At 47.2% G+C, this 27,142-nt stretch overlaps 2 protein-coding genes and 1 long non-coding RNA gene across 4 annotated transcripts; 1 reads left to right on the forward strand and 2 right to left on the reverse strand.

Annotated features, from left to right (window-relative positions):
• LOC125743044 (uncharacterized) lies at positions 1-4,586 on the reverse strand. The gene is made up of 3 exons (XR_007398268.1): positions 4,188-4,586; positions 204-262; positions 1-110 (listed from the first exon to the last, which is right to left on the reverse strand). It is a non-coding gene; the product is annotated as an uncharacterized LOC125743044 (long non-coding RNA).
• Positions 4,587-6,462: 1,876 nt separating this feature from the next.
• LOC125743093 (transmembrane protein 100-like) lies at positions 6,463-9,694 on the reverse strand. The gene is made up of 2 exons (XM_049015758.1): positions 9,565-9,694; positions 6,463-9,450 (listed from the first exon to the last, which is right to left on the reverse strand). Exon 2 carries the CDS (start codon positions 9,341-9,343, stop codon positions 8,954-8,956), a length of 390 nt encoding a protein of 129 aa, XP_048871715.1. The 5' UTR covers positions 9,344-9,450; positions 9,565-9,694; the 3' UTR covers positions 6,463-8,953.
• Positions 9,695-18,185: 8,491 nt separating this feature from the next.
• Positions 18,186-25,048, forward strand: LOC125742900 (dnaJ homolog subfamily A member 3, mitochondrial-like). 2 transcript variants are annotated; one of them, XM_049015342.1, is made up of 12 exons: positions 18,186-18,442; positions 19,010-19,146; positions 19,614-19,697; positions 21,431-21,634; positions 21,866-22,018; positions 22,282-22,429; positions 22,521-22,585; positions 22,928-23,056; positions 23,375-23,490; positions 23,939-24,036; positions 24,219-24,321; positions 24,689-25,048. In XM_049015342.1, the coding sequence occupies exons 1-11, from the start codon at positions 18,241-18,243 to the stop codon at positions 24,305-24,307; spliced, it is 1,425 nt and encodes a 474-aa protein (XP_048871299.1). In that variant the 5' UTR covers positions 18,186-18,240; the 3' UTR covers positions 24,308-24,321; positions 24,689-25,048. The 2 variants fall into 2 exon arrangements, with proteins under 2 accessions (XP_048871299.1, XP_048871300.1); XM_049015343.1 differs by lacking the exon at positions 24,219-24,321.
• Positions 25,049-27,142: the final 2,094 nt, after the last annotated feature.

Genomic DNA, 27,142 nt, shown 5'->3' on the forward strand with positions numbered 1-27,142 from the left:
CTGAGTCTCCTCTGCTCCCATTGGATTTTAATGGTTTCCATAGTAACTCAGCATGGACTCACCCAGCAGCAAATACCTGGGTGACATCAGCAATCGAAGTTCAAAACAACCTAAAAAAAAAAAAAAGGATTTAAAGGGACATAGACCCCCAAAATGAGTGTCGGATGCTGGAGTCTGCGAGGGTGTGTGAGTGTACCCCTTACCCATGTTCCTCTTTGAGTCCTACTGTGCTGTGTTCTCCGGTGCTCCTAGTCCTGCCTGCCTGTAAACATCGCTGACTTGATTAATTCAGTAGAAATATCTCTAATTTATTGCTTGCGTAACAAAAATCATTATTTCATTCGTTTACAAAAAAATACATATCGCATTAGAAACAACTGAAAGTTTTAAAGTAAGACATTAATTTCAGGTGCTAATCAATTGAAGACCAAAAAAAGCTGTTATGAGTTAAGAAGTTCATCGGCAAGCAGCCACATTGGATGCTCTTTATTTATTAATACCTTCGAAATAACATAAAACATCAGATATTTGTGTTTAGCATCCGTTTGGCAGTCAGTGACTACAACTGCAATTAATTGTGAAATGGCAAGAACTGAACTGAATGAGTCAGTCAAAAAAAGTCTGACACTTAATAAAAAGAAAATGTCTGAGCGGAAGATATATGCAAATATGTTCAACATTGCTCGTCAATGAACTTTTGTTATCACACCAGGAAATTTGCAGCATTACATAATTGAGTAAGTGTGCCAACACTCTGTGAGCGATGTATGTAACGCGAACCGACCAGGAACCAAATGCATGACCGACCAGGAACCAAATGTATGGAAACAGCGTTCAGTCACATGCTCAGATCTTAGCCATTATGCAGCAGACTTGTTGGTCTCTGGGCCAAAGGCATATACCAGTGTGGTGTGTTGCTCAGCAGGTAAGGATGCTGTGCCTATAATCGCAAGGTTGCTGGTTCTAATCCCAGTGCTGGAAGACTGATGCCACCATTGGGCCCCTGAGCAAGGCCCTTAACCCCCAGCTCAGGGCTGCTGCATGCCGGCTGACCCTGTGCTGTGACCCCCAAGCTCATTCTTTCTTGCATATTTGTCTCATGAAGCACAAGATGAGGATGAAAAAGTGTTAATATCTGATTTATTTCCCTGTTCCTTCCTCTGGGCCGAGAGCGGGAATCGGCGAGTTCTTCTACGTGGCTGGATTCCAGCGACCTGACGCCAGGCTCGAATGTCGCACAACTGTTTTTTCTCACTTGCCGGAACAAATGCAGTGTAATTCTCACATTTTTCATAGACGATTAGGTGCAGAATATTCCGCTTTCTAAAAGGATCTGCATGAGATTAAATGACTCCGAAGCCGAGTGCATGAACCGATCGTGATGGTTGGGATTTCGTGAGGGACAAAAAGCCTGAAAGCACAAGTAAGATGTGGCAGAGTTCACCAGAGCAAGTCCGAGGAGTATAAACAAACTGCCTTTAATGCTGCCTGGGGGGGGGGTTCTGCCTGGGGGGTTCTTATAGCTTGTCGTTTGTTTTGTGTGATACCGTTACTACCAATATTTTCTGCGGAATTTAAAGTCGCCTTACTGACCGATGGAGATACACATGAGCTTCTCTGGACCCATCAGGAGTGGAGAATGTACAGGGCGTGCGGGAGAAATTCAGCCAATCCCCAAGGCGGTCTGCTCGAGGGTAAATGCATGCAGTGGGGGGATTTTATTCACAGGTGCCCGAGAGCTGCACTGGCATTAAATGCGAATCAATGAGGAGAAACGCCCGCTGTGCTTGTCAGAGAGCTTAGCGAAATCATTACATGCATCATGCAAGTTCTGCTCAGCAAGATTGTCGATCTGTACAACCGTAGGACTTTTATAGTATGCTTCACATGGCTGGGTTTGTGATTGGGATGGACTGGTACGTTTACGGGGAAATGATCACCATGTCTTCTACAGTCTAGGGATGGGCACAGTGGAAAACAAACATGACTTCTCATTTGCCATTTGCACAACTACATTGGAATTCTTCTATTTGGCTTATGCTCTCCATAGCTTGGGGATCATAGTGTAGCTGGGGGGGGGGTTAAGGGCCTTGCTTAAGGCCTCACAGACATGTGACTGTTTTACTGGGGCTCAAACCAGCAACCTTCTGATCGCAGGCACAGTGACTTATAACCTGCTGAGCCGCTAGCTGCCCCCAGGCAAAAGGATATCGAGCCAGATTACGAACAGGTGAGACGATGGGTCTGGGGGATTCCTGCACGTTCCTGGAGACCTGAGGATTCATTATTGTCTGTAGTGGGGGCTACAGGTTCGAAGTTTGAGCTGCACACTATCTTCTCTCATTCCTTTCCCCCCCCGAGAGATTCTGAGGACTGCGTGGGAGTCTCAGTGCGTGGGCAGTTCAGAGTACTGATTTTTAGGGATGAAATTAGATTTGCCTGCAATCTGATTTGTGGGGGGGGGGGGGGGGGAGTTTAGCTCAGCTCACAGCTGATGAGCTGAAGACCTGCAGGAAATTAAGCTCATTCAAGGAGAAAAGACATCTCATGCATCTCATCACTGTAACAAAAAATATGCTTCTGACCTCTTAGCCATCGAGGAGAAATTCAATAGCGGGGCGTACAGTAAGATGCTGGTTTGGTTCCTCTTCATATATGTTAGACGTGGCGTGTGCAGGAAGACAGTTATTCATACTGAAAATGTCATAATGACGATCATTACCATCATAATTAATGCCGCGGTGATCACAATCGATGGATTATCAGAAGGCTACGCAAACGCTTCCCCTGAGAGGTTTCTAGACCTGGTGCTCAGAGGATCAAGTTATTGTGACGTTTTTTTTAATTCATCAGACTGTTACTTTCCGGCCGACAGCCCACTTGTCCGTGTGCAGCTACCGCTGGTGTTCTTAGTAACACAGAGCACCAGCAGCTGCTGCCAGTGATCACAAGTCCAACAGTTTTTCCATTGCGTGTCTCGCACCCTCAGATCTGTCTGGCGCTAATCATGTAAACTTGTGCTTCCCGGCGCTGGCCAAAGGACGACGGACTTCCCCCTGGAATCTGCTTCATATCAACATTTCTTCCTCTCTCAGAGAATATTTTTTTTTCATGGGCATTATTGGCTCAGATGTATTCATTGGGGACCTCAAGCTCAGGACTCCATAAAATGCTCTGTGATAATGGTCCTCATTACAATCACCACACAAACACACACACACACACACACATATATATATATATATATATATATATATATATATATATATATATATATATATATATATATATATATATATATATTTAAGTGAACTGAATTCATTTGCATTCCTCCTGCTAGAAGGGTAACATAATGGATCACAGAGGATGGAAAATCTTTGTAATTGGGAGGTTGGATTCTGTTGAAGACAGTCATGTTAGGAGGGATTACAGCTCAATCCTGAAGTGCCAGGCCCAATCCAGGGCCACACACCGCTGTTATGGGTGAGTATGTGCCTTAATTAACAGGTTACTTTTTAGCTTGCTGCCTGCACTACTTGCCTATGCCATATTTCGCCTTAATGAGGAAAAGTTTTAAGCAGGGATGAGGTAATGGGAATGGTGTGATGTATTGCAGCAATTCCATGCTATGTACTATTTTTACTTCCTGTCATGTGATCATGACAACCGATGACATGGCAGCAAAGTCAGTGTATAATTTGTATTTGAATAGTTTTGCACAAGGAGGTGCGGAAGGTAGACACTGGATATATTATGATTGTTTCTCCTTTTCAGGAAAAGATAAGCCAGATCACATAAAAAAGATACAGTAATTGAAACAAGTGAACAAAATGGGTGACATTTTGGGGGAGGGGTAAAAAGATACGGCCATATATACCGGAGCAAAATAAGACTCAGGTGGGAGGAAAGTGCAGACCCAAGCAGTCATGTGACTCCCTCCCTGGCCAGTCAGCTCCCCTGTGCTTTCAGACACGTTTCATTCGCTCGTTCTCCCATCTCATTATTCTCAAGCACCGTGTTGCTGATTTCAGCCTCTCGATCTGGCTGAAGAGACGGTGTCTCCCAACAGCAGGTGCTTATACTGAGCTCCGTATGCAAACAATACGACATCCGGTGCACATACGCAATCATCCTGTTGGTGTCTGAAAGGCTAAATATTGCGCATGAGTACATTTATGCCCCCTCACCTGTTCTGGTGGTTCCAGACAGTGCGGCGGCTAGGATTCATTCTCAGTGCTGATCACGCTATTAATCAGCTGGGTTCCTATTTCATTCGCGATATTCCTTGGCCGCGATATTCCTCTTGCTCCAGAAAGCCTGCGTGACCTTTTTATAGATGGACGAAGGTGAACTGAGTAAAAAGACGGTTACTTGTGTCTGCACCGGCGGTAAGCGTTGCAGTGCTATTTTCCCCCGGTGACTCATATTTGCTCGGACGGCACAGGTGTCTGTCCCCACAATGGCGATCTTGGTAACGTGGCGTGGGTGGCGTGCTTTGTTTTGCACCATCAGGGGATCGTTAATTGAGTTACAACAGGACATGCGCTTAGTTACACTGGAATGGTCCCGGAACGTTTAACTCCGTCTGTGCGTATACAGCATAAAAACTGAAGGGCAAACCTGATCATTGCCCCTCCTGCACGGTAAACAGTGGCATCCGCTCTCTCTCATAACGGGTCTTAGAGACACAAATATCTATGGTCTATGTGGGTGGTCTGTGTGACTGTGTATAGAAATGTTAAGACCCGGGTCTTTGATAGCCGATCCAGACTTCATAGTGGGAAATATTCTCGTATTCCGATATTCATTTCCATATTTCATATACTCACGTGGCAAGTCGGCCTAATGTACTGATTAAGAACATTTTCTAAAGGTATTGTGTTGAGTTTCAGGCGCAAAATGCACAGCGGAAGGCGCAATGACATATATCAGCCGCAATGAAATTGGCTACTTGCTGAAGTAAATGTATAGAAATGTAAGAGTCTTTGGATGAGTTAAATATAAATGCTATTGTAACGGTCTCTTTATCATACAGACTCTAATAAGCAAACGGTTATTATGCCCCAAGTCACTCAGTTTTCCCTGTTTGTATTAATCTTTCTAAAATCTAATTAATCTAATTCCTTAATTTTTCCTCCTTTGTGTCAACTGGGCATTTTATTTATTAATTAATTTACGATAAGAAGATAATTATTCGCCCGCTTTTTGTTTTTATTTGTAATTTCTACATTTGTTTCACGTGAAGCAGGGAAAACTGAAGGACACATTTCGATATTATGGAACGATTATTAAGTGTGCGATAATATCGGAGACCGGGTGTCTAACTCACGCACTCAAGGCGTGAGTCATACGTGAACAGTGGGACTGGCTCCGCGATTCACCGGATATCCAGCAGGTGGTGCTCTGGACGCCTGGGTAAAGACATGGGCAGTATATCTGCTCTGTGAAAGACGGATAGGCATTTTTAAAGCCCAGTGTAACTTTCATGTTATGATTCATGAGCTGTTCCACTATTCACCAGTAAGAGGTATGCGGGCTGGTGAAGGACCCAGTGTTTGTATCAGCGTCCGAGTGTGTGACGGAGATTTTGGATGGCTTTGCTTTCCTGACTCGTGAGTGACCGTCCACTTACGCATCACACCATCAGTGGCTTCCGCGAGGTAGCTACAGAAGAGCGGCAGCAAATGTGAGATAATTAGTAAATCCGAAAATGAACGAAGCACGTTGTAAACATAAGTGCCAGTTATAAACAACCACATAATATTCATTAGCTTAAGTGAAGCTTCCAAACCGATCACCCACATTGCCATTAATTTACGTACAATCTGGATATCGTTACTGTAGATTGGCCCCTATTTGGGATTTGAACCACAAACACACAGTTTACGCGTCATTAAGCACCGCACCCTCTGTTGTTCAAATATGTCGGCTTATATTTTTCATGTTTTTGGTGTTTTTCATAGGTTTATTCCGCACATATCTATAGGTATTTATGACCATCACGTGGTAAGGGCTGTAGCCGGTGTTGCCGTGGCGCTGTCAGCTGACCCTGGGAGTTAAATGATGTACTCTATTAAAGGAGACAAGCTCGCGAAAATGAGTCAGAGGCCGCCGCTGGCACGGGGAAAAAAAACAGGGAGTCTAAAAATAATCATTCATTTAAAAGTCTCTTTCTGCGTGCCTTTCTGCTCGCTCTCCTGCCGTGCTTCTGTCTCTCGGAGGACAGAGGTATTTTCAGTGTGCTGGGTGGAGGGGGGGCTAGAGAGACCCAGTAAGAGGGGTGTCGTGTGCTCGATTCCAGAGGGGGCGTGAGTCATAGCGCCTGACGATGCCTCACCGATTCCCGCCACACACCGGGGGGAACGGGATGCAGCGCCAGGCCCCGCGTTGACCCATCTCACGCCATTTGGACCGCCTGGCATACTATCATACGGAGCTCAGAAAGATAACCGACACACTCTGTTTCATCATATGCTTTCATGTTTAATACAGCTTTGAAAAATATTTTTTACGAGACAGGTACGTTACACACACGTGTGGTCCGGGGGAACACTACAGTGTGTACATTCAGCTCTGTGCGGGACAGACCGACAAGCAGGACTCGTGCATTCTGAACTGGGAACCGGACTCCGTTTCAGGGGCGGGACTGGGTCCATAGTCCATGTCGCTGGCAGATTGCGGTCGGCGGCGGTGGCAGAAGTGTTCCCGTGTTTCAGTTTCCGGCCGAGCTGAGGAGGAAGCTCCCGGACACCTCCTAGGATGTGAAGTCTACCTGGGAAAAGCACGACGCTCACCCACATAGACCACATAGACCACCCACATAGACCACGCAGACCACCCACATAGACCACGCAGACCACCCACATAGACCAAAGCCAACATCATCTTATTGACCTCATGCTGGCATTTCTTTTTGGCGTAGACCTGACATCAGATGTCCGTGGTAATCAGGACTGGGTGGGGAGGGGGGCAGGCCTGGGCTGGCAGAGCAGTCGGGGGCACCTGCCTGCCCTCCTCCGTCTGCCTGGTGCTGTACCACAGCTGTCGGGGCAGCTTCTGCATTCCAGGCACGTCCTCTGCTTCTGGTCCCCTTTTTTCTCAATGAATCCACGGAGCTCTCCCCCCGCCCACACCGCTCCCCCCCCTCCCTCTGTTGAATGAGCGCATAAGGGGAAGAAAGTGGAGAGCACAGCCAACACACCCCTTCGGTGCCAGCAGCAGGTGTAAAGGGCTGGGGAATGAAAGGTCCAGCCTTCTGTCGCCGTGCATTCCGATTGGCTGAGGTGTCGCCGCGTCACAATCCACGTAAGCTCTTGATTGGCCACCCGCTATCCACATTGGTCAGAATATACACAATGCATACCCTCCCACACATATCACAGCTCGTACTTTTGCTACAAGTGGGCAAATATAAGGAACATTGTCTACTCTCTTGCATTTCTGTAGAAAAATATGAATAATAACAAACAAAAAGAAATACTAATTTAAATAATCAGTACAAAAACAAGAGGGATCCAGCACTGCTGTTTGGATCCCCGAAAAGGAAATCCAGCATTACCTTAAAAGCTAAAAAAAAAAAAAAAAAAACGTAATAAACTAATCGCTTTACGTAAGATGTTCTCAAAGCACCTCGCCCCTCCAATCCAAGTGCGCTGAGGTTAACAGGCACTTAAGAGGAAATTTCCTTATAGACCGCGTTGGCTTCAAGACCCACGTGACCAAAGCAACATCTCGCATGCATTCCCCTACAGCTGGAAGTACAAGAACAGCCTAAACACATCTAAGGTCAGCTGGTGCCACACGCACTGTGGAACATGCGGGAGACGCCAGTAACGGGGGGGGGGGGCGACCAGGCATGAGGGTGCCTCTCGATGGCCGGGTCCTTCACTTATTCTTCTGAAATGCAGATGAGGCAGGAAGGCTCTGATGCACCGGCTATGAAGGGTTAATGCACACAGATAGTAATGTGTACTTCAGTAATGACGGGAAAGAGGAGTCGCCCCCCCTTCTGGTGGTGCTGTGCTGAGGGGGGGGGTCACACTGAACTGGAACGTGCTCGATAATATGATTGATTGTACTGATTTTACAAACACACCCACCTGGACGCAGATCAAAGCCTGGCATGAATTAGCCGGTTCTCTTACAGACACACAAACACACTCACAGAGTGCATGGTGTGTCTGCTCAGGTTCCAGACGCAACCCTTCCAGTTTTGCCAGTTGCAAACTGAGACCCTGATGGACACTTTGACCAGCACTGACATCAGAACTCAGGGCAACACCGACACCAACACTTACATCAGCACAACACTGACACCGGAACACACAGCACTAAAACTTTGACGACCTTCATTTACACCCTGCCTGACACCAGCACTGACCTCAGCACTGACTGCAGCATGCTATCTATACATTGTCTCACTTCCCCTTGATAGATCCACCACCCCCATCTCATCTACCAACGTGCTCGCTGTCTCTCGCCCCCACATGCAAACCCCCAACGCCCGCTCTGCAGTCCCCACCACAGATTCAACCCCCCCAACCAAACCAAGGAAGTGATCCTCTCTGCCATCTCGCACGTGCAGAGAACTGGCGCTCGAGGATGAGATGGGGCTCGGGTGTAGACGCCGGCCAACCCCCCTGGGGGCGATCCCACGCTGTCACGAGTCAAAACAGGAAGTGGAATGACGTGGCAGATAATCCCACGGAAACACTGGAGCCAGCACTGCTCCAGATAACCTTCACGCCACTGCACTCAAAGGTACTGTGCATGTGGGTGTGAGATTGGGGGGGTCTCTCAGACACACTCCATCTGGGCCAAGCACCATCCACTGATCAGACCCAAAACAGCCCCCTGCCACCCCACCAGAAACAAACGAGGCGGCTGTCCCACTCCGCAGCCTCTGTCCCTCCAGTGCTATGCCTGTGCATCCATCCGCCCCCCTGCACCCCTCTCACAGGGGACACTGCTCAGAGCTGAACTCCCCTTCCTTCTTCTTCTCCCGCTTCATCTTATGGACCCTCCAACAGACGGCGGCGGTCAGAACCAGGACCAGCCCCACGCCCAGCAGGACCACTGACACCACCTTGGTCTGCGGCAGGTTGTTGAACGTGAAGGTGACGCCCGTACCCGCCACACCAATCACCAGCGATATCACCCCAAAGGGGAAGACGCAGCGGTACCAGGACTTCTCTGTGCCCCCCGTGGCCTGTGCCAGCCGATCCAGTGTAGAGGTGGTCTCGGGGCCTTTGGGTGGGCCATCCTCTGGCACCCCCTCCTGGTCGGAGGCCGGCAGTGGCGGTGCCGGTGGCCGGCAGGGTGCTTGGCCTGTGGTGCCGCCCATGTCACACAGGCGGGCTGGGGGGCTGCTGCCAAGCTGGGGGGTGCGCGAACTTGCCTCCGTTCCCGTTGCTGCTGACGATGCTGCTGCTGTCAGAATCCAACATTGGCCTGGATGGAAGAAGCATGAGAAGAATCAGCCACGCTTCAACAAAACGGGACAGAGAGATTCAGCGAGGGGGAGGCGGGGGAAGCGAGACGACGAGTCCGTGGCGAGCCACTCACTTTCTCTCTCTCCTCTGTGTCACGCTGCTCTGCTCAGAGAGGCCCGCTTCCCTCCAGCGGATCATGGTACGCTCTGGTGTCGGAACACAGCGGTGGAGGAGATATAAGCAGCCGAGGGGTGTGGGAGGAGCCAAAGCTAGGGGAAGGGGCGGGTCTAAGCATCGGATTGGCTGCTGTTAGAGTGTGATGCCAGAGAAAGAAGCACAGGAGGGAGATGACAAGCGGGAGAGAGGACGGGCTGCGTTAACTGTTTAGTGGCCACCTCGGCCTGTTTTCTTCTATTTCGTTTTCTCGCCCCATTGAGCACCTGGAGGGTGGCGTCATTCACCAATGCAGGCGATGCTGTTTCACTGAGACGGGAGGATATCAATGCCCCGCTGGGGGAGTAGATCCCTGGCAGGTATACGCGTGCTAAGCAGCCACGTCGCAATGACAATTCCCTGCTCCAGGTTCCTGGGAACTGATCTGCTGAGCAGGTACAGATGCACGGACACATGGCTGACATATTGTATGACACATGCTTCCAAGAAGATTGCAGCTCAGCGGGTTTGGACACCATGCCTGTGATCAGAAGGTTGCCGGTTCAGCTCCCAGTGTCAGTGTCACTATTGTGCCCCCAGTCGCCACCTGGGGCTGCGTGACCTGCTTCTGTTGGCTTCTGTTACCTCGTTACGGTTTCCTACCCTCCAGGTCACTAACTAAAAACTGCCAACTTTAAATCAGCCTTAAAGTGATTGTTTTTAAATAATATTTTCAGCTCAGCTGTTTTCATTTTTGCCGCACGCTGAACGCCGGCCTCTCGCGTTAAAGGCTGCTGTTTTCAAACCCGTGTTCAGTAGCGAGGGAGAAATGAACAGAGCAGAGCATTAAACTTAATTATTAGAAACGTAGATGTCATCGAATTCCGTCAGAATGCGCCTCACCAGTGCTTTGTTTGCAGGAACCCTTAATTTCAGCAGATATTTCAAAATGTAAATGAGTTACTGGACCGTCGAATCCCAGAGTTCGCATATGCACTGAGAAATCCTGGCCGGAAATGAATTATTAAACGGAGATATTGTTTAAAATATGCTGCTCTGAGCCCTGATTCCGCAGTGTTTGATATCCTGAGGACTGTGCATCTGTCTGTGTAAGTATAAGTAAAATAGACTATAGAATAGAATGTATCTTTATTGTCATTATGCTTTATTAAACTTCATGCTGTCGCAGGCTATATATTAATACATTTATGAAAGTTTATGAAATACTACTAATAATAATAATAATAATAGGGATTCAGCAGCATGTTGCTTGGACGTCTAGTAATATATACAATATAGATGTACGGTATAAAGGTGAAAAGTAAAACAAGGTGCAGCAGTGTGAATGTGTGCTCTTTTTAGAAGCAATACATGTAAAAGTTAAAAGATGATCAAAGACAGCAGTGGTTAAAAGTGAAGGGGTTGGATCTGTGGGAGAATGTGCGTCTGATAACGGGTTACGTCATCTGGTGCGATCGAGGAAACCCCGAATGGGCAGGGAGGCCTGCTCGTCTAACCCTAACCCTGCTCAGAGGGGTTAGGAATCACAGAACATCTTCTGATGGAGGCACCACCTGCCGGCAGTGCGGCGCAGCCCACACACCGGAGGACGGTCCGAAAACCGCGGCCCGAAAGTCTTCCGAGGTGCTCTGACGTCTAGCGACAAGCGAGGTCTGGAGAATCACACGCACATTCACCGGAACATCGGCGGATTCAGAGGCGTCGACGTCGGCAGTGACAGTCCTGGCATGGTGGCACCAAAGCGGGAATCAGGGGCGGATCTCGTATCTTCCTCTTCCCATGAAGAGTAAGTAACCCGGACTGGTTGGGGGGGGCGGATACCGGGCCAATGGTTTGGAGAAAATTCAGAGCGGCAGGAAGGGAGGCTTGGAGGGTGCGCTTGCATGGACGGGTGAAGAAATGGGGAGGAGTAATATGGCCAAAGGAGGTGGCAGCAGGAGGGATAATGAAAACCAGAATGAGGGGAGAAAGGACTGTGAAGATGCAAGAAGGAAATGGAGGTGGGGGCCGATAATGGGGTGGAAGGGGAAATAACTGCATGGAGTCAGAGGGCTTATTATCAAAGAGAAATCATCAGATAAACGGAAGAGGGGAGTCAAGGAGAAAAGAGAGAGGGATCAGAAGGACTAGGCAAAAGAAACGATAATAAAAGAGATGATGCACTGAAGAGAGAACGGCAGCAGTGAAAGCTGGGGAGTGTAATGGAGCAAGAGGGAGAAGGATAGAATGATGAAAGGAGAGAGACTGGGTGTGGGAGGGGGTAGGAAGGGTTAGGGTTAGCAGGCAGGAGGAGGATGGGGTGAGAGCTTTATTATAGTGTATATTACACAGAATGCAGTGCAGGATCACTGCACCAGTGCAAATGGCGCCAGGGACATGCTGGGAATGGGGGATGGGTCAGGATGACAGATGGCCCCAAAATGGAGCAGCTAAGCTGGCCCCGGTTACCTGTGAACCCGCTCACCCCATCAGTCTGTATCCAGGTGCCAGCGCTTACATTTATGTATTTTTTTGGCTTTCGGTGTGCAGCCACTAGGGGGCCTCATGTTTAATCACCTGCCAAAGCTTAGCTGCTGGTAGACAGAAATTTGACTACAAACACTAACAACACAAACCTTGAAATAAACTTAAATTTCTGTTTTTTGAGACGCAAATAAATGTTTGTAGTACATTAGGTAGCACAGTGGTTAAAGTGTGGCCTTTTTTTGTGGTTTACTCTGTATAAACGGACATCATGCTTCGGATTTACATCTATATGAATAAAATTGTTTGCTATGCAATCGCTGACGCGATTCCACATGCTAATGAATGATGGTGTAACTCTTCTTCAAGGCAGAGACTGGGCAAAACAGCGCACCGTGGGGGAAAAAATCACACTTTTAAAATTGTCGCCCGTAAGAAGCCGAATAGGCGAACGGATAGTCTGGTGCAGTGTGTGTTCGCGTGTGTCAGCGGTCACTGGGCACATTAATTAATCAGCTCACAGACCCGCAGCTCGTAATGGGACGCATTCAGTCGCCGGTTTTAGTCACGCCCCACTTAGGAGGCGAATTATCGAGCTCTGGGAGTAGGTGAGTGTCATTTACCACAGCTCGTTATAATGGAAGAAGCCCGTGTCTAGGAGAAAACAGACACTAGGAACAGAAAAGGAGAGCGCTATATAGGCCAACAGTTACTCAAAATGATTCAGGTTGGTCAATATAATTTACTCCTTGATTGCTGTAAAATAAATAAATATATAACAAAAGCATAACAGTGTGTCAGTTAATTGCACGAAATCCATCGATCCGTTCTTCCATTTATCCTCTTTCCATCTATGTCTGATGAACAGGGAATGTCTGGAGCTTAGCAGCCCAACCTGCAGGGACTCACCGCGGACAAACGGGCAGTGCCACCGCAGGGCACAGACTCAAACACTATGGACATCATGCTCTGAGACACACGTTCGACCTAGAGAAAACTCAGAGGAAAGTAGCACGACTTATCCGAGAATATTGGAAGAATACGAAGATACGGTAACTCCACAGACGCAGAGCGGAGACGGGATTCAAACTCCCCAGATTAGCGAGCACGTCGTGCAGCTCAGATCTGCTGCTTACACACTAATCGCCCCGGTTGCCAAAATATTACCCCATTGCCATCCCAGTAAAATGATTTGGTCTGGCTACACACCTGCAGCTTAAAGGCCCCTGAGCTCAGGTGAACTCGGGTGAACTGAGCTCAGTTGGTCAAACAATTTAATCCAGATCAAGGTAATCCGGATTTTAAAATCCCTTGTTTTGCTATCCAGGACTTGGTAATCCATTTTATTTTTATGCCGGTTTTTCAGAGCAACTCTGGATTGGATCACTGTTATCCAAATACAGAATTTTCAGGATTACCAAATCCGGTTTACTAGTGCATTAAGTGGAACCAACAGTGTAGCCTACTGGCCATGTGAAGAACAACAGGTAAACCTAAAATACTAGTGACCACAAACAGCCATTATGTGTTTTAATGTGAACAGACAGGAAACACCGCAATAAACCAGCGAAACCTCTAACGTTCTCTCCAAATGGGGGACAGACTGGCCATGTGGTCAGGGATGCAACTGTAAGACATGATGAATTGAGTAATAGTAATAGTAATAATAGTAACTAGTTCAACAACTGTACAAAATATATATAAATGTATACATCATCAAAACATCAAAAACATTGCTTTTGTGATAAATTTCCAAGTTGTATTTAATTTAGTGCCATAAATCCACCCTTGAATCCACCCTTGTGTTGGGATCAGGATTATCCTGGTTTTTTTGGATGAAATGTATCCCAATTCAAACATAAACTTCTGAACAACACAAAGTGAAGGTTTGATCCAGATTAAAACCGAGACTGAATTAGGTGATCTGATTTCAGAATCCCTCTTTTACGTTTGAGTTTTCAAGATTAAATCCAATCTGTTATCTGAAATCCCATTTGATTACTTTTGAACAACTGGGCTCGGGTGACTCGAAATTGCCCTTAGAGAATGAATGTGTGAATGACACGAATGCACATTTTGTGTCATGATATGCTGGCAAAAGAAAGCTAAGTGTTTGCGTGTATAAGAGTAATCTTATTTTATTTTTAATTAAAAGAAATTATTCTATTCAATTTGGCCTACAGTATTGCAATTTAAACAAAAATTAATTCGAATTAGGGTAAATCGCCGGATAAATGTCACTTGGCAGGTCTGTACGTTACACCAGAGCTATTTAGTACTGTAGAACTTAGGACAATGACCGAAATAGCAATGAGATTAAAGTGCGGCTTCTTCTTCCAATCATGAAAACGTGGGAGTAGGTGAGTGTCATTTACTACAGCGTGTTTTAAACGTGTTGTCATTAATGGATTCCAACCATTTACCTGCAAATTTCAAGCCAGTCACAGCTGAAATGATGTCACAGGGTCTTAAAGACTCGCACACATTGTGCGTTAACTAGCGTGTGTGCGACAGATCGTGCAGGTAGCGCCATCTAGTGTTGGGAGAAAATAGCGTCTTGGCGGCGCGTAAGTGTTTTTTTGCAGCAGCAGGGATCGTCAGAAGTCCGTGTAAATCCGTGTGTGGGTCGTTCTCCGATCTTTCCGTTTCAAACAGGAATTGGAAAAACAATCAAAAAACGATGTTTTTGGTTTAATCGTTTTAAAGTTAGAACGGGAAAAAGGAAAACAGGCAACGAAAAAAAAAATCAGACTTCATGTTCTGTTTTTCTGTTTTTAAACCAAACGAGGAAACGGTAAAGTCACGTTTCTGTGATATTTACGGAAAATTCAGGGGATGCCGGACAGTATAACATATCATATAATCTAAAACTGTGCAGTATCCTCCACAATTATTGGCAGCCCTTGTAAAGATTTGTAAAAAAAAAAAAAGGGGTTAGAAGTAGCTTCATCTGACACTGAAAAAAATGACAAAACATTTCATTGAAATAAATCCATTCAAAGAAAAACAAATCCTTCCTCAAGAAATAATTATTTTCAACAAAAACATGTACCACAGTTATTGGGCCCCTAGAAATGACAGTGAACACAGTGTAGCTGAAGCACGTTTCCCCTGTAAATTGTACATATTTGAGTTGATTGGAGTGTGTATGAACTTTCAAGCTGTAATTCATGACTTCCTGATTAACTGGGAAACAAACATGGGGTGACGCAGAGCCCAAATTTCCTTAGTCATCCATCAACATGGGAAAGATAAGAGAGCATATTAAACTAAAGAGGGAGAAGTGTGTTGACCTTCTTTTGCTTTGCTGTTTGTCAGGGCTGAAAGACTTTTTTTCAACCTTTATCTCATTTGCAGGTGTCCTAATAAAGGCAGATCCATCACAAACTAATGAGTAGGGAGATTGAATTTTTTTTTGAAAATTCTGACTAATTTTTTTGAGCGAATGTTTAAAATCCATCCATCCATCCATTTTCCAAACCGCTTTATCCTACTGGGTCGCGGGGGGTCCGGAGCCTATCCCGGAAGCAATGGGCACGAGGCAGAGAACAACCCTGGATGGGGGGCCAGCCCATCGCAAGGCACACTCACACACCATTCACTCACACATGCACACCTGTACGGGCAATTTAGCAACTTCGTTTAGCCTCAGCATGTTTTTGGACAGTGGGGGGAAACCGCATAACCCAGAGGAAACCCCACAACGACATGGGGAGAACATGCAAACTCCACACACATGTGACCCAGGCGGAGACTCAAACCTGGGTCCCAGAGGTGTGAGGCAACAGTGCTAACCACTGCGAATTTTTAAAATAATCATTGAAATGTCTTTAATCAGCAAGGCCACCATTGTGAATAGCACTATTGATTTTAAGCTGTATTGTCACTTTGGGGTTTTTCCTTTTACCAAAAAAGGTTGCTTTTGGCTTTTTAAGTTGCATCGGAACTTTATTTCTCAAACCTTTAAAAACTAGATGATTAATTTGGCTCTCAGCGGAGGCGGTCGCACTTCTCTCCCTCTCCCTCCCCTTATCTTCCCTGCTTCGCTCCTCTCATCTCGTCTCGTCTAGTCTACTGTCTTATACTTGAGACACTCTCTCAGCCCTGCTCTCCAAATTACGAAAAACGATGGATTTGATCAGCTGGTCTCTCAACGTGACGAGAAGCCTAGGTTCGGGGGAACCTAACTGTCCGGCAGGAACGTATGCTGCTGGCTACACGATGGACGGATGGGAGCGGTGGAGGGTCGTGTGCCTGGCAGCTCTTTCCGTGGAGGACATTGAAGACATCTACCTATTCGGAACCATGATTACAGGTATTATGCTGATTGGATTAGGCATTGTCCTGGTTTATCAAAGATTGAAGAAGACGGTGACAGCCGCTCAAAGCCCCACTAGGCTGGCCGGAATGATTGATGGAGTGGGCAGAGCTGTTAGCACTCAGACTATGACAATTGATCGCAAACTGGATAACATCATGGAGAAGCTCACAGCTTTGCAAAACTTATTGGATGGCAGAGACCAGCGTGGACATTAGTGGAGCTGGAAATTACAGCTTCTCGTACGGAAACCCAAACAACCCTATCCTATCAGGTTTTGGCTCCCCCTAATCAGCACTGGCCTTGGCCAAGGCCGCTGCTGAACGAACAACTCCCCCAGAAGAATAAGGCAGTGAGACTCTCTTGCATTCCTCTCCCCCGATCCCAAGGACTTACCGCACCCTCCCCCCCATCCAACGCCTTCGCCGCTTCATACCCCTAGCGTGAACAGGCGGGTCTGTTGACCAGCGCCTCCATGGCTGCAGGACCGGATGGCTGTCTGTCTCTGCTGGACTACCTCCACCACCCCTTTTCCCTCACCCATTGCAAGTCGTGTCATTTTTATGTTGTAAGGTGTAGTGACCATGTGCTTATGTTGCTGAGGTGTTTTTTTCAGTTCCTACAATGTCCTCCCCACTAGAGTACAGTCTGGGGGCTGTTTTTTTATTCTCCTCCTGTCTCCTCATGTTATTCTGTTTCTTTTCTTCTCTCTTCCCCTGTCTCCCGACCGGTCTACCCCCTACTGTGATGTCTGTGTATATGTATGGTCGGGTTGATGGCCAGTTTTTTCGCTGGTACTCGTAACTAGTGACATGGTATATTGCAACAGCAATAAAGGGTTGAATAAAAACAAAAACAAAACGAATAATTAATCTTTTAAATTAGGTCCCAGAGATTACTATGTACTTTTGTACATACACAGGAGTATATGTACATGTGAACACTACACTCTCTTGTACTACAGTCTTTTTATAAGTACTTGCAAACACTAAATACTGTGTACTATGCACCTTATTAAAGTGTCCTTGAGCAAGACACTGAACCCGTAATTGCTCCCGGTGAGCAGGTTGGCGCAGGGACGGATTACGGACCGGGATAGCGGGGCCGCTGCCCAGGGGCCCTTGGGGTGCAGGGGGCCCGTGGGGCCCCTAGCCCAAAACAATTTGCAACGCTTATCAACAATGTATTTTCGTTTGTCTATTTTAGGGGGCCTACATTCTTTGATCGCGAATGTTTTGCCCAGGGGCCCACACAACCCATAATCCGTCCCTGGGTTGGCGCCTTGCACGGCAGCCTCTGCCATCGGTGTGTGAATGGGTGAGTGTGAGGCATGAAATGTAAAGCACTTTGAGTACTCATAAGAGTAGAAAAGCGCTATATAAATGCAGTCCATTTACCATTGTATATGACAACGAACTTCAAACAATGTTGCCAAGACTACAATTCAATAACAAATATTTTTCTCACATTACTTATTAGAAGTATTTATCTCACTCCCTAGCACTATCAAGTCTAAACAATAGGCTATTTTTGACAAAAGTGTTTCATGTCTGCTTTTTGCAAACAGGAATCGCCACTGAAATACGTTAAAAGGCAAAGTGTTCGATTTAGATGTTATTTTTATTATAGTTTTTAATCTGTTTTATGGATTTTCGATCTTATTTCGTTTTCTGTCTGATAATATTACATTATTTTGATGGCGATAATACCCACGCTACCCTGCTCTTGCAAAGGAGAGATGGTAACTATATCGAATAAAAATAAAGGGGGTGTGTTTTGTCTACTTCCGCATGCGCAGTTGCGCGACCGGTCTGACACGCGCTTCTCGCAGCCACTTTAGCCGCTGTTACTGCGATGGCGTTTTCTGTTGCACGTCGTTTGGCACGACGGGCGTCAGTCGCCGCGTCCTGCACTCGGCGGCAGGTCTGTCCCGGTCTCGCCTCGCGTCACGTCGAAGAAGTCCGGCTTTCAGGTCAAAGAGCCCTTCACTACGGCCCGGCTGGCGGCGTTATACCCGGAGGAGCCAGCAGTGCGCTGACATTGAAGGGGCTGAGAGGTGAGAGACATAGAAAGAGACAATTACATGCGCTTAACGGCCGGTTTGCCGTAATTGTGCCACGGCCTCATACCTGAATCTAATTTGAAATAGTTAACCTCTGATTCTCGGAATGCGTGCTTTCTGTAATATCGTTTTGGGGGCGGGGTTTAATGCAGATCGAATGTGGGATTTCACTTCCGGGTCACAGTCTGCCCTTGTTGGTCGTCACCAATAACTTATCACTGTTGAAACAGAAGCAAAAGCTTTTAAATGCTGGAGTTTTGCTCGATCAATATGTTCCAGCCTCATTTTATATCTGCGAATAATTTGAGACAGACATTGCATTGTCTTTATTCGCGAGTGCCTCTTCGTTGGTATACGTCTTATTTATTGATAGTACTTTATGACTTAGTGCCCGATGTGGCTGTCGATTTGTGTTCTGCCCTAATGCTGTCATTACCCCCAAATAGATGAATACGTTTTTTATTGGACATGAAACTTCAGTGTCAGAACCTTTCCTTACAGAGTTTGCGGTGCTGTGAGTTTACAGCGTTGGTGTTATGGTTTGTGTCTCCATTCTGACAGTCCCGCAGAGGCCTCCTGCCATCAGTGCGTTGTCCTTCCACACTAGCACCCCTGTCACCAACAAGGATGACTTCTATCAGGTGCTTGGGGTGCCTCGCTCTGCCTCTCAGAAGGAGATAAAGAAAGCCTATTATCAAGTAAGTGATTTTTATGTACACTCACACCTTTGCATTCCCTAATCCTTGAGGGCACAGCACTTGCTGTACATAAGTGCTGTTAGCTTGGCAACGTTGATGAACATCTTGCTGTGGGTATCCTCTAGGACTCCAATTTCCCATTGCACCTCACAAATATGCCTTTAGGTGAACTGGAGTATGTGACAGTGTGTGTTCCACAATGATCTCTCCATTCCACTGTCTTGTACACTGTACTTGCTGAGATATACCCCAGGATAAGTAGGATAAGCGCCCAAGCAAACTGGTGGATAGCTGAATACAATACTGTTTTGTCATCCTCTGTATCCTCAATGAATATACACATTATGCTCGACCGTTAAATTCAGGCAGCTTTTACACAAGTCGGTCACTCTGCTCACTATTAGATATCAAATGGGCCACCGCCGATTTTGTGGCAGTTGATGAGTTAATCTTTTTTTTTTTCTCAGATGGCCAAAAAATACCATCCTGACACCAACAAGGATGACCCCCAGGCAAAAGAGAAATTCGCCAAGCTGGCAGAAGCGTATGAGGTGTGTGGGGAAGTCAAGTTTGTCACTTGAGTACGAGTGCTTGGCTGTCTTGTGAACTGGCTGGATGTTTGTAATAAACAGGGGTGATGTTTGCAGCTACATGGCTCAGTGATGGAGTCTGTCCTTGTCAGGAAAGTCTGATTTAAATCATTACAGTAAACAAGGGCAGAAAGTTTTCAAACGGTTGAAATCTCACTGGGAAATGTCTAGAAGAGTGGTTGTCAAATTTACAACATGTGCCACCTCAGAAAATATTAAAGTCTCTGCTTACAATTGTTGAAGTGTCTGATGGGGGGTAGGGGGTGCGATTAACCCATGGCCACTCTCTTACGGCCTCCCACCATTATGACTGGAATTTAAATATACTGGCTCCTCTGTGTATCCACTAGAGGGAGCATGCGTCCCATAGTTTGAGAACCACTGATCTAGCGGCTAGCAAGTAAGGGACTAGTTACCCAACTAGTCTTACAATGTCTGAAATGCACTGGGTGAGTCTACTTTGTCCATGGAAGATGTTCTGCTGACTCAGATCATTCTGCAGCAGACGGTTCTGCAGGCACAGATCAAACTGTGCTTTGCTGTGTATGCTGTGTTATAGGATTGTGTCTTACCTCGACCTAGCTGAATAATGAGAGTTCAGGACGTGGAACTAACATACCGTGAATCTCAAACACCGTTGTTCTCTATTTGAAATATAAATCACCCCTTTGTAAAAAAAAAAATGGCTGATTCGGAAATCCTAGACTGTTCTGCAACAGTCTGAACTATGCCCCCAAAATTAACATGCACCAGCGCATTTCTAGCCCTGTGCACCTGCGCAACTTTCAATTTGCATTTTCTTTTTCGAGGGGCATGTGTGCACAGTTTGCACAAGTACACCTGGCAAGGAAAGAAAAAATATGTACTGGGAGCCATTGATGTGAGGTTATTTATTACTAGTAGGCTAAGAAAGTTAGTCACTACTCAGGGGTCCGTTTCCCAAAAGCTCCCTCCGTTCAGTTGCCATTCAGTTCTAACTGTGAAAGTTGCTAATGGTGTTAGCAGCTATGTTTTTGGGAGACTTAACCCGGGCTGATTAAAGCGCAGGGCGAGCTCGGGTCGCTAGCGAATGGACCCGCGCATCTCTGCTTTTCCACGGCTTGTTTTAAAGTTGGAAAATTATGGGCAAAGTTCAATGAAAAGAACAGGCATGACTTTAAGAAGATTTTTGCTTTAAAAAGAGCATGAAGGTTTTCTTTTTTTATGTTACAGCAGGTGTAACTGTATTCTAAATGCTGCCTTCTCAAAATGTAACATGGACCGGATACCAATACTTAATTTTTCTATTCTGATTAGAAAGCTGTTCTGCCCTAACTTGTATTCCGTTACATAACAACCCATAGTACACTCTAAAATTACAGTAAATGTACAGTATAGTAAATACATAAACCAGAGAGAGTTTATTATTATTATCAGGTATTTTGTACTGTACGTGATTGTAAGTGCTATACTTCTGTACCACCGGTGCATGAGTATAGAGAAATAGAGATAGATGCTGGTTCTGTGCGAATCATCACAGTGCTTCACTGTAAATCTGCCAATCAGAGCAGATCTGATCAACATATTAATGAGCTCACCAAAAAGGGAAACCGCCCTGTTTTTTTCTAGGCCCATGTAATAGGTTTGTAAATGGGCCTGTAAAAACCAGCTGACCCTGGTTTTCACTGTCCACCATTCTGATCCTTACCTCGTAGGTTCTGAGCGACGAGGTAAAGAGGAAGCAATATGACACGTACGGCTCGGCTGGGTTCGACCCGCGGCAAGCTGGGGCGGGCCAGCAGCACTGGAGGGGCGGAGCCAGCGTGGATCCCGAGGAGCTCTTCCGCAAAATCTTCGGGGAGTTCTCTGCTGGGAAGGGGTTCGGAGACTTCAGCTCCATGTTTGAGCAGCCGCCAGAGGTCAGTCTCGGCCGCTAAAAGGATCCAAGGTTTTTTACATGTATTTACGTTTAATGTGTGTAGCAGACAAAGGTTAGAGAGCAGGGTCAACCAGTGTGTCTGCAGCCGTTTGTCACCGTCGGGTCACTGTAAAGTCTGCACGCGTGCTGATGGATGGATGGATTATTATAGCTGAGTGCAATTTGATCGTTCACCTCAACTCCTCTCCCTCCTCCTCCTCCTCCCTTTCAGTACGTCATGGAGCTGACGTTCATGCAGGCAGCGAAGGGCGTCACCAAGGAGATCTCCGTCAACCTGGAGGACACCTGCCAGCGGTGCCATGGCAGGGGCAACGAGCCGGGCACCAAGATCCAGCACTGCCACTACTGCAACGGAACGGGCATGGTGAGGAAGCGGCCCCGTGTTGCTGTGGCAACAAGCATCTCATGCTCATGCCACCCTCAGTGAGCCACAGTGATATTTACGGCTGCCGCTGTGGGAACATGGACCCCATTTTAACCCCATATGAAGTAAATTAGTCCTTGATTAGTCTTAGTTTGTGTGGTTCTTTTCTTATTTAGTCCCTTTTCTTGCTAAGTTGTATAAATACAATTCCCCATTCTGGAAAATCCGAGCTGCCACCCTCGCATGTATGTCTCCCCCTGCAGGAGACGATAAACACTGGCCCCTTCGTGATGCGGTCGTCATGCCGCCGCTGCTCGGGGCGGGGCTCCATCGTAACCACGCCCTGCATCGTGTGCCGGGGGGCAGGGGAGACCAAGCAGCGGCAGGGGGTCACCGTTCCCGTGCCTGCAGGTGAGAGGGGGCAGGGTGCATTGGGAAGGGGGCGGGGGCAGACCAGGGCACGCTGCACTGCTTCTCGTTACATTGGCGCCCTCTGCTGTAGGGGTGGAGGATGGCCAGACTGTGAGGGTGCCGGTGGGAAGGAAGGAGATCTTCATCACCTTCCGGGTGAGTGAGGTGGAGGTCTGGTCTGCTGCAAACTAACACAAGACTAATTAACATTCATTTGAAAAAAGCTGGAATTGTTGCAAATCTGTGTGGTCGGTTACTCTGTGCAGTACTACATTCGGATAGGTTATTTTTCTGACTAGTTATTTTGTGTTTTTTTTTTTTTCTTTTTGCTGAGCTGTGATTGGCTGCTAGTGTTTGACTTTTTCAAGTTGTTGGCGTCTTTTTTCGTTTGGTTTGTTTTCAGCTTTATTTTTTTGACAACTTTAGTTTGCTGTGATTTTGAGGATTTTGCGGTAATTGAGCCTTAATCCCTCTCATCACCCATCCATCCAACCGCAGGTGGAGAAGAGTCCGGTTTTCCGCCGGCATGGGGCGGACATTCACTCGGACGTCCACATCTCCGTGTCCCAGGCCGTCCTGGGGGGCACAGCCAGGGCTCAGGGACTGTATGAGACCATCACCATCCCAGTAGGCGAATGACTGGAGACACTCTTTTAGTCAGTGTTTCTGCACCCGCTCCTCAGGGACCCCCAGTCAGGGCACATTTTTGCTCCCTCCCAGCCAATCAAGAAGACTGAACAGCTGGTGCAGGTTTGTTGGGAGCTGAACTGTCTGGGATTCCCTTAGGACTGGCTTAAGAAACACTGTTTTATAAGTGACGCCTAACCATTCCCGGCAGCTACATCATAGTGTCCACTGTCTTCAGGATAACCTGCAGGATGTTCCTGCTTGACACGTTTGTAGCTTTGAGAAGTTCTCTCACCTGTGTCTGTCCCTCGCTTGTAGATCCCACCCGGAATCCAGGCAGACCAGCGGATCCACCTGGAGGGGAAGGGAATCCCTCGGGTCCACAGCTACGGCTACGGGGACCATTACATCCACATCAAGATCCGGGTGCCCAAGTAAGACTCCCATTGCCTGTCTGCCGATAGCCTGCACTCACTGGATTCTGTCATTTTTCGGTTGAGGGCCAGAATATTCCCTCCTTCTGACCTTTCTAGCTCCCTCTGCCCTCTTCACTTCCATCCCTCCATCCCTCCATCCCTCCGCCCCCCGGCTTGCTTTTCCCTTCTGCTACTGGATCTATTCCGCATCGTTGTGCTCATTTTTGTGTGTTATAACCCTCTGTATCTAAGTCTATTGCTACCTCTCTATTTTGCGTTATTGGATACTGTTAGCGTCTTTGGGTTTTGGAAAATGCTATGCAGATCTGTTTGTTGTTGATGGTGTTGTTGTATGGGCCTGTTATTCTCGGTGTTGTTCTCGGTGTTGTTCTTGTTGGTGTTGGTGTTGTTGTATGGGCCATAGCAGTCGTGTTTGTTTAGCCCTTATACCCTTGACCGCTTCCAGGAGGCTGACCGACAGGCAGAGGGCGTTGCTCTTGAGCTACGCTGAGGAAGAGGCAGACATAGATGGGACGGTAAATGGGGTCACCACCACGACCGCAGGTAAGGCAGGCTGAATGGGCGTACACCCCAGTGCACAGCCATTTATGTGACCCACCACAAGGAAAAGCTTTCAGAAGTTCATCAGCACTTAATTACCCCCGCCGTCCGTTAATTAAAATGAATCGACATGCACCGAGAGCTGCTGCACGGTCTCGGCTGACGCATCACCCATTTATGTCCAGGTGGGGGCAGTAAGCCACATCGTTCTGAGGCAGGGCAGGACACACAGGAAGAAGGCTTCCTCACCAAGTTAAAGAAAATGTTTAGCTGACAGCCCTGGCCAAGGTAGGCCCCCGTTATGACCTTAAAGGTGCCGTCTGTGTGTAGACGCCAGGCCAGACCCCCCAGGACAAGCCGGCTGGTCTCCAACACAGGCTGTACTCAGCCTGTTTAGCTGTGTGGCTGTCCGACTGTCCATTAGTGTCGTTACACCTGAACCCCTTTTGCTGAGAGTCTTGCAGATAAAAATCAGCCCCCAACTCCATCTTTTTTGCCCCATCTCAGCTTTGACCTCCCAAGTATCAGAAACTTTTCTCAAGAAAGTAATTTTTTTTTCTTGTGGTCTGTCTGTTTTAATATTAAGATTCTGAAGAAGAAGCTTCACTCATCCAGCAAATAAAAACTGACAAAGACGATGTTTGCTTTGTTCCAGGAAAGAGATCTGTGGGTAATTAAGTGGATGAGGACAAAAGTCGAGAGGAAGAACTTCTCCTGTTCCCTGCCCCCCCCACCAGCTCCATGGGCACAGAGATGGGGGGGGGGGGGGTGGGGTGATCTGTGATGGATCTTTGCACATAGAGCTACTCGCCAGGGCCAGGCGAGCTGGGAATCGCCATCCGTCTCTGTTCGTCTGCCATTTCACCTGAAACGAGCCGAACCGTACCGGACCGAAGCTGTCTCTGGACTCCCCCGTCGTCGTAGTGCCGCTTCCCGGCCCGAATGTGGATGGTTCTGTGTGGGTGTTTCCCGGCAGGCCAGCGCTCCATTAAACATGAGCTTAATTCCTCCCAAATCGCGTCACCTGGTCTGTACTTTTCCTTTTTTACAGGGCTAATGATGCAGAAACTCCTCATCACCACAGACTCCCTGTGTTTGGTTTCCCGGGAGACCACCTCCAGAGACCTCGGGGAGGGAATTTTGTCTAAGTAGCTGCAGGGTTTTTCTGCTGTGGCTCAACCCTGAGTCCTCGTTTTAGGGCGTCCGGTGGCCCAGTAGTTATGGACTCGTGGAAGATTTTGTGGGAGTAGTGGAGCAATTGTTTGGTCCTCCTTGACAAATCTGTATTGCAGCCACTAGAGGGCGCCAGACTAAAGGGACTGAAACCGGTTCTCTGGTAAATTGGCTGAATATGGACGACCTGCCAGCTACATCCTGTTGGCGTCCTGATGTTTCTCCTCTGAATAGTCAGAGTAAGGTGGTTAAACTAGGGTCTCGGGGTGAAATGTTAGTTGGTGCTATAACTTGTGTGTTAGATGTGAATCATTACCTCTTTCTCAGTTTACTAACTTAGGTCAGAGCAGATCGGAAACACCGTTTGCATTCATTTAGCAGATGCTTTGTCGCAAAGCGATGTGCGTTTGAGAGAGCAGGGATGGGGGGTTACTGCAGCGATTGGGACTGAGGACCTTTACTCAAGGGCCCAACAGTGAAACCACTCTGCTGACAACGGGATCTGAACTGGCAACCTTCTGATCATGGGCACACCCCGTCCGATTACCTTATAGGAAAGTTATATAACCTGTTCTAGACCAACAGGTGTGTTAACAAATAAACGTAAGCCTTCAGTTTGTTGTTCTGTGCTTGAAAAGAGCTAGACGTGAGATTTGCCTGCTAACTTAGGGAGCCTGATTCAGTAAGCGTGAGGCAGGAGAGAACCCTGGACAGGATACTGGTCTGTCACTGGGCTCCAGCGTGCATACTGCCATGCCAGGGGGAAGAGATCCCGGTTCTTCTAACACCACATTTTTGGACTGCAGACCAGACCCAGAGGGACAGGAAAACAATGAGGGTTTTGCTCTTAAACAGCTCCTGTGAATTTTCTTGCATCTCTGTTTTCATGGACATTTGCAAACTATGCCTGCGCGTGGTTTTGTTCCTGGTTTTCAAAATATTTTTCTCTGACTTGTCCTGTATCCTCCGCGTTGACAAGCCCATGCCCTTCTGCCGTAAAGGGGGGAAGCTCTCGATGCTAGCGGGCTCACGTCTCCATTCCTGAAGCCTCAGTTAGGGAGCTTCCTGTCCCAGGAGCCCTGGTTTGACACGTAGTCCTCTGCGGTCACGTCAAACCACCTCGTTTGTCGTCCCGTCCGGCTTGAGGCCGCCGCCCAGTTTTATGTGGAAGGAAGGGAGGCTTCATGTGTAACTGCAGCCATGGAAACTCCTGGTTGTGTGTGAGGGAGAGAGCTGCAGGGATGAAATCATCACGTTAACATCACTGTCTTGCCCAGGTTTCTTCTCCATACTCCCACCCCCGTATAATTTGCTTCTAAGCCTAACCCCCAAGAATATTACAGTGTGTGCGTGAATGTGCCTGGCATCCCATCCAGGGGGCACCGCTGCGTTGCGCCCTGTGGAAACTTCAAGTCCAGAACATACAGAAACCTTGGTCTGGATTTTTTATCAACCAGCTAGTTGAGTGTCACAGAGCACTGTGATTGGTTGGTTGAAACAAAGCCTTAGTCTGGATTTGAGATTTCTGGCCTGGAACTTTCTATCTGTGCTGCCTGGCAGAGGCTCCAGGCCCCTCTGTGACCATGATGGACGGATTAATATGCAGGTACATACATGGAGTGGTGAATACAGTCTCCAGTACGGTAACGATGGGGCCCGGCCATTCATTCCTTTTCCATAAGCGCTGGTACAGCAAGGGACTGTGGTGATACAGGAAAATATTTATTGGATGGATAATCGGGCATCTATTAAAATTTGTATTACTATAATGTCTATAATGCAAACCTATATTTCATAAAATAGGTTCATTTTTAATGTTCTTAATTTGGCTCACCCTTGTAGGTGTGAGAAAGTTCACACCCTTTCATTGTCATGGTTGTTTTATCAGATGCGTCCGATTTAATTGCTAGTTGCGATTTTGAAAGCTTTTATTCAA

This window comes from Brienomyrus brachyistius, chromosome 5 (genome assembly GCF_023856365.1).
Source record: "Brienomyrus brachyistius isolate T26 chromosome 5, BBRACH_0.4, whole genome shotgun sequence".
NCBI classification, from domain to species: domain Eukaryota; kingdom Metazoa; phylum Chordata; class Actinopteri; order Osteoglossiformes; family Mormyridae; genus Brienomyrus; species Brienomyrus brachyistius.

What these genes read in the sequence shown, in the direction of transcription:
- LOC125743093 (XM_049015758.1), bottom strand. Translation starts at nt 9,343, where the DNA reads ATGGGCGGCACCACAGGCCAAGCACCCTGCCGGCCACCGGCACCGCCA.
- LOC125742900 (XM_049015342.1), top strand. Translation starts at nt 18,241, where the DNA reads ATGGCGTTTTCTGTTGCACGTCGTTTGGCACGACGGGCGTCAGTCGCC. An exon ending in TAAAGAAAGCCTATTATCAA is followed by an intron (nt 19,147 to 19,613) that starts GTAAGTGATTTT and finishes TTTTTTTCTCAG; the next exon opens with ATGGCCAAAAAATACCATCC. An exon ending in AGATCTTCATCACCTTCCGG is followed by an intron (nt 22,586 to 22,927) that starts GTGAGTGAGGTG and finishes ATCCAACCGCAG; the next exon opens with GTGGAGAAGAGTCCGGTTTT.